Below are 7,500 nucleotides of genomic sequence, written 5' to 3' on the forward strand. Positions count from 1 at the left end.
TGTTTTTTAACATTTAAAGAAAGCAAATCAATTACCGTATCGCCAAGAAAAGGAGCTGTTGGTAAGTGACATTTATGTAGATTTTCCGTAGCATGGAAAAGTGGCCTTTATTTTTCTAAGCGATATTTGCTGCTCAGAGTCAAATTCTTTTCATGCAGCTTACAAAAATAAATACTCGTATTTTGCTAAGATCATAATAGCTCATTAGAAGAGGCTGAAATTTGGACCTAGACTAAAACCTAACACCACAGGGCTGAGCATGCTTACTTGAACCTATAATGTTGCTAGTTCTGGCTCTCTGGGGAAGGAGAGGACGAGGGGAGAGGATTCAGCCTTCTTAATTGTGAACCTCATTAGTGACGGTTGCTAGGCAAAACACACACCTACTTTCCGCGCATATGAAAGAGATAAACAATACGTCATAGACCATAATGACTCTGGTGCTCAGGGCGACCTTTAATTATTATATTTTTGGTCTCTTATACCTTAGTTATTAATGCAGAAAAACAAATTAGGGTTGTGTGTGTGTGTGCGGACCGCGGCGGATTTGTAAATGGCTTTCCATTTTTTGATGTCTACATCGCGTTTCCTTCTGATAGTTGGTGCTCGCCTCATTCATTCCCCTCCCTGCCCGTTGGTAAATACTATTTGAAACCTAAAACGACAGTGATTGTATTAGCAGCTTAGTATTGTTATTGCTTTAATTAATTTTATTAGTGTAAAAAGCCATGATCCTGTCAGTGTGTTAGTAACAACTTGCAAGAAGAGTCCCGTGGAAGCTGGTGTGCGTGGCCCAGCACGTCAGGTCATAGCAGGTTTGAGAGTCTAACTCTTTCAGAACTCAAGATGCATTAAAATTAAATGTATTTCAATGTGCATTTAAATTTTGGGCAATACTAAAGTCTTCAGGAAGTTGGACTGGATGATCCTTCTAACTGAAAATATTCTATTCTATTCTATTCTATTCTATTCTATTCTATTCTATTCTATTCTATTCTATTCTATTCTATTCTATTCTATTCTATCCTGTTCTGTCCTATCCTATCCTATCCTATCCTATCCTATCCTATCCTATCCTATCCTATCCTATCCTCTCCTATCCTATCCTATCCTATCCTATCCTATCCTATCCTATCCTATTAAGCAGAGGTTCCCTGAGAGCTGGTTTGCATCCCTACACTGGTATATTTTACAGTCCAAACGAAGTGATATTTAAATCCAAAAGACTATTTTGGGCTTTGCAGGACAATAAATACATGTGTGCACGTGTCCAGGCGCAGCTGCGATTGTGTGTGAGTGATTCAGGGGCTGATGGGCTCCAAAAAGATAGGATTTCACAATTCTGGATTTTCAGAGACACTTTCCATTCTCCTCTTCATCTCAGCCTATCTTCTTTTAGCAGTTCAGGCAAGAAGTCAATCACATTGAGTCAGGCTGAAGAAAAACATTTTATGCTGTTTTTCTCATCCAAACCCCCTCCTGCCGTAATCTGCAGTAAGGCCCAGGCACAGGAAATTGACCTCACAGTAAATTCTTTACGGATTCGGTCATGTTTTTACCATCCACTTAAACTTGCATACATAACCTGAGACTGTACCTCTGGATCAAGGAATATGACAAGCCAAAATAAAATCAAGTCAAATTAAAGAGCAAGAAAAAGCTGCAAGCAAAACAAGACCGAAATAAAAAAAAAAAAAAAAGGAGAAAAAATAAAATAGGAAAATATGAAAAATTGGTTGTGACTGCAAAACTGTAAGTGTTAAATAAAGAAAGAAGTCAGGAGCTGATTCAGAAGCGTCCATGTTGTAGTTGACAAGGGCTGAGAAATACTAATGGACTTTTTTTAATGGGTGCTTTGATGGATGAGAGAAGAAATGATGTAAAAGTAAATGTAGTGGTGTCTCAACATAAACTATGGTGAAAATAAAAAAAAAGGGAAATAATAAAATAATAAAATAAAAAAAAGCACTGCAAATAAAAAAAAAGGACATGTAAATGTGTGCCTACCATTTTCCAGATAAGAAGGGGCCGTACCTTCTGAGGGGTCAAGGCGGCGAGCCCGCCTCCCGTGTTTGGAATTGTTGTGTACAAACATGTTGTCTGAGACAGCCAGCACGTGGCCATCCACATTGACTGTTGTTGATACAACAACCTGGAAGAGAAAACAAAACCCCACATTTCAAAAATCCTGCAGATTTTCCCCGAATCAAGTCTCGTAAGACAAAACAGCACCCTGTTACTTTTCTGTTTCTATTTAAACCGAATGAATGACATCTCTGAATACATCTTTGTTTACGTGGTGACCACTGGTGATTTTTAACTCACAATTGTTTCTCTTCAGAACCTGCTACACTAATTAGAGTTTAATCTCCTATTATGCTAACAAATGAATTCAATTCAGGGAAATATTCTTCTAGCCATTAGTTTCAGAAACACCCCTCTAGCCACTCATTTTAAAAGCTGCTGTTTTGATTGATCTGTTGATATATTGATTAGATAGTTTATCTAATTAAAATTTGTTCACTTGAGACTGTCTTCAAATGAAGGGTTGTGAGGATTCCAAATAAAAAAAGCTTAATAAATCAAGAGCCATCGTAACTCCCCATTTTTTCTTCAGTAAATGATCTCCAGGTCAGTTTTACAATTACATTTAATGTCTGATAATGAACTTTTTTGCATCTGAAAAGGCCGAGTTGAATATGAATAGTGAAAGTGTTTTCAATCCATGAAAAGTATCCCTTCTCAAGTTCATTTGGATGGTGATTGACCCTGGTATGTCAATGGAATTTCCTCCTTTATTTTTGAGTGAAAGGCTCCTATTCTTGTGTCCAGGTTCAGAGTCCGGCCATAGAAGAGATGATGGATAGGGCCTCCTTTGGCTTCCAGCTGCTTCTCAGTCGAAAATGGCAAAGGAACATATGCAAAAGGCACAACCTTCCCGACGCCAACACCTCCACAATGGAGCCGTGGGACTCCTTCCGGAAGCGCCAGCCCGGGAGGAAACTGTGAGCTGCGTGGAGTTCGTGTGGAGCACAGCCTCGTAGGTGCATCACTGCTATCCCAGACTGACATTTACATCTTATTTAAATACTCCAGCGTGGGCCCTTCGCTGTGGTTCCAGGTTGTCTAAAGGAAGTGGCCGCTGCAGATTTTCCTTTGGGGTGAGTAGAGTCCGTAAAGTCACTGCCTGAGTCAGACCTTATCAACACAGCTGGTGAGGGCAGACCAAGGCAGGACAAATCTTAGTGTCCACCTTCCTTTTATCTAAATTTTGGTTATAACAAAGATGATTGAAAGGCTCTCCCACCAGCTTCTAAACCAAAACACTTAACGAACACAGATCGAAGGGGAGCAGAGCGCCTCCTCTGCACAGAGCTGGTCCAAGGCATCAGAAGAAAATTCTTGTCTGCTTCTATGTTTTGGATCACCTCTGATCCTGTTTCTTATTCACAAGCCATAATTAGCTCTCAGCTATCACAGCACCTTTTCTGTGTATCCTGCCTCCTTGGAGACAGCCATCTGCGGTACCCTTTAGAACAGCCCCAGGGCAGTTCTCTGCCAGGCTGTTCTGCTTCCCCAGCTCTCTCCTCCCAGAAGTGGACACCTTCCCTCTTGTCAACATCCACTTCAGAGGGTGCTGAGGTTGCACGCTCAGCTCGGCCTCAGAGCTGCTGCCAGGCCACTGGGCTATCCTCTTTCACTCTTAATGAGATTCCCAGACTTCCAGAAATATTGCAAAACATGCAAGCGTGATTTCCAGCCAGGATTTCTGGGTTTGGTTCCTAGAACACGGTGTATTAAAGAGACAGAGCAAGGTGTATATGAAAATGACAACTATTTTTGTTCTGTCATGTCTATATAGGTCAGCCACCAAGGGAAAATACTGTAGTTCAGCAAAAGAAAGTCGACGTGCTACGCTTTGTTATATCGCCTCGCTCCTGCAGTGCACCTCCACAAAGGTGCTGAGGCAGGGAAACCAGGTAAAAATACTGTTCAAGATCTGACATCCTGTTAAGTCCAGTTAAACCTTCTGAGAGGCAGGGAGATTAGCTAAAGAGACCCAGGAAAGTCTTTCTAGTGCCTACTGGCTCCATTGTCGACCACAAGATCACTCGTGACTGATGCTTCATTTAGTCATCAGTGAGACAAAGAGGACATTTCCACTCATTCCAGGTTTGACCTTCTGTTCTGTTCAGATGGATCAATACCACCGATGCCACGTGAAGCTGAGATGCATGAAAAATGGAAGCCTGGCTCGATTGTTTTGAAGGAATATTTTTTTTTCCAGCTACAGATCTTTTCTGTTGGCTGGCTCAAGGGTGCTGGCTTCCCCGGTTGGTTGGCTGTGCATGAAAACAGATGTCACATGTTTTGCTATCAAGTTTAACCACAAGTAATTCTTCTCCAAACTGAGAAAGTCCTGAACATCTCAATACTACTTTATTGCTGGAATCAAATATGAATTATTGTGAAATATTTTGGAAAAAAACAGAAAAAGGGCAGTTATTTCCTAACGAGCCTTTTGAATGACCCCAGATACAGAGGAAATCATTTGTCCATCCTGTCAGTTGCCTCTCTGTAGTGCTATGATTCACCACAGGATATCTCAAAAGCTGTAAGGAGAAAGTGAAGTATTAAACATTGAAACAAAAGTCTGTGGGTTGGGCCCACCACTGCTGGATCTACGAGTTGTGAACCACAGAAGTGTGAGTTTCGAACTTCCCTGTGTTCCAAAGTTGTGTTCTATGTAAAACCTCTGCAGGTCTGAGCACACTACAACACAAGGTGATAGTAGGAAGGAGAATTAGGGAAATAATTCCTAAGGGAAGATCCACTTGCTCCAACACTGATCCATAACAGCTCTCTGCAGAACTTCAGAACCAGCACTTAAATTAATGGGAGCAATGTAAAATACTGACAGCATTTTTTTAAGCACTGGACCAACACTGATTTGAAGCACTGACTGTGTTTTTTCATAAGTTCAAGATGAAGATGTGATCAAGTCTTGTATACATCATTTATGCATTTAGAGGGATCTGTACCTGGAATCTTCGCATGTCTCGTGGGTTGCCTGCATTCTTCAAACAGTTCTGATTGCACTTGAGGAAAAACTTTAGAAAGAATCTATAAAAATACAAAATTGAAATCTATTAGATTCATCAAAATGTAAATCCAATTTTTTAGAAGTTTAATAAAATCTAATCATAAATAGTGATACCCAAAAGAATACTGGTAGTGAAATATTACTTTCCCATTCGTTAATGAACTTATTTTAAAGCATAAGATCTCTGTCATAAACAGAACATTATTGCCAAGGAAAGGCAAATTTATATTTTTAATTTTTCAACAACTACAAATGTATTGACTCCAGGCCATATCCTTAGCTCGGTGTGGGAAAGTTGATTTCAATGACTCATTGACTTCAAAGGCAATGACTTACACCAGATGAGAATTTGTCTCTATTTTTTTCATACTTTTCATTTTTTTCACAACTTATATTAGCAGTAATGACCTCTACGTCGAAAAATTCCAAAGGTAATGATCAATCTTCTGAAAAACACTTGGCTTTGCCTCCGGTTTGGAAACTCGAGCTATTCAAAGGGACTCGATCCAACTCCTGCTGACTCCAGGGAGATCCAGGCGGGATCTGCCCACCGGCAAGGCCCCGGCTCCCTCATTGTTTTTGAAAGGGAAGGAACATGGCAAATTAGGCCCTGTCTTACGACCTCTTCAACCTTTGCCAGCCTTCAGCTGTGAGGAGTCGCTCTACCCAGGGATCGAAATCCAGCTTATTTCTGCTGAGCGGCAACCAGCAATTATTTAGGACTAACCCTTATCATCCAGGCATCTCCCCATAAACCGTTTTTGCAGCAACGCTGCCTCAGGGGAGCACAGCAAGCACTTAGAGGGAAGGGGGAAGCTTGGGAAGATGGAAACTCCTTTCTGCCGCCCTCCTGCACCGCAGGAACGAGCTGATCTGGAAAGTCTCCACCCTGCAGGTGAAGCAAACCGCAGGACCCTCAGGAGGACTTTGGCAGCCTGACATCATCTTTTTTACTGATGCACTCATGTTTTCATCTTTCATAATAAAACTATGTCTTAATTAGGTTTTCTGGCTAATGACCGACCACTAATGACAAGCAAAGCTCAGGATTTTCTCCTCAGCCAGAGTTCCTCAGATGCTCCAGTCCAGCAGCTCATGCTGCCCAACTTTGCACATGCTGGACAGTGAGGTCAGCCAGAGCTTCCACGTTCAGAATATGAACAACTTTGATTTATTCATTCATGTCAGTCTTCATAATCAACTGAGACTATTCTTGGTGTACACACCTCACAGAAGTTTCCATGTGCCAAGAGAATTCCTGGCAGGAGGCAAAACAGGAACATCTTTCCTCCTTTGGCACCCAACAAAGACCAGCCATGGCCAGCAACAAGAACAACAGTGGCTGCCTCACATCCTGAGAAGCTTTGTGGGTCACACAGGAGAATTATGGGAGCATCCCCTAATCAAAAACTTTTAATCCCAGCTCTTCCTTCTCTGTTAAACCTTGAGCAGCACCCTGATGTTACCCCAGGACACGAATGCTGAAGGAGCAATCTCTCATATCAGAGAGGCAAGCAGGGAAACAACCAGGTTTACTGAAACTGCATAAATAAATCGATGCTGACAGTTCAGCTGAATGCACATTTCTTTAAAACTTCCTATCCCAAAACCTGTAAAGGAGTTTCAGCTGTCGAGCTGAAAAAGATCTGGATCTCTGTGGTGGATGACATGATCTCCTAGCTCAGATGCTCAGGTTTTCTGGATGCTGTTGCAGGGATAGTATCAGCAACTCCATGAAACTGCCTCTGTGTAAGCCACAAGTTCCCTCTAATTTTATCTGCCATGTTTTTTGAATTTTTTTTGGTGTTTTGGATTAGTTTTTTGTTGTTTTTTGAGATACTTATTCTCTCCAGATAATTTGATTATGGGCCAGGTTCCCTGCCCATTGCAGAGGGTTTGGAGCTGGATGATCTTTGAGGTCCCTTCCAAGCCAAATCATTCCACGATTCCATTATTCCAAAGGTAACATCCTTTCTGTCAGACCTCTATTTGGTTTTGCACAGCTCCCACCACCCAGACTGTGAGTCTGTGCAAGGCTCAGCTGATGCCCCGCTCCACACAGAACCACCCAGTTCTGGGGAGCCGGGAGCTGGGACCAGCCTCCAGCTTTATGGCTCCTTAGTGCCACATCCAGGCTGAAGAGCAGTATCTTATCTTCTTCTTCTTTTTTTTTTTTTTTTCTGATCTCAAATGGGTGTTGTGAGGCTTATTGAGCTAATGTTTGTAAATTGCTCGGAAATTCTCCAATGAATTGTGCACTAGGAATGCTAAGTATTGCTGCTCGTGGATTGTTTTTAGCGTGAAGCATTCATGATGAATTGTTTCTATACAGAGAGCTCACATCCTGTCAAAGAAAAAGGGCCATTAAGCACCCTTTCACTAAACATCAACTGGAA

At 41.7% G+C, this 7,500-nt stretch overlaps 1 protein-coding gene across 15 annotated transcripts in view; it reads right to left on the minus strand.

Moving 5' to 3' along the window:
* The window catches only part of EBF3 (EBF transcription factor 3), a 129,171-nt gene that overhangs the window by 40,689 nt on the left and 80,982 nt on the right, over positions 1-7,500 (minus strand). For 9 of the 15 annotated variants that reach the window (XM_030950879.1, XM_030950870.1, XM_030950867.1 and 6 more), the window contains 2 exons: positions 5,043-5,124; positions 2,008-2,152 (listed from right to left, as the gene is read on the minus strand). In XM_030950879.1, the coding sequence (XP_030806739.1) occupies positions 2,008-2,152; positions 5,043-5,124 (227 nt within the window). The remainder of the gene's footprint in view (positions 1-2,007; positions 2,153-5,042; positions 5,125-7,500) is intronic. The other 6 variants (XM_030950874.1, XM_030950877.1, XM_030950873.1 and 3 more) reach the window with 1 other exon arrangement.

This window comes from Camarhynchus parvulus, chromosome 6 (genome assembly GCF_901933205.1).
Source record: "Camarhynchus parvulus chromosome 6, STF_HiC, whole genome shotgun sequence".
NCBI lineage: Eukaryota > Metazoa > Chordata > Aves > Passeriformes > Thraupidae > Camarhynchus > Camarhynchus parvulus.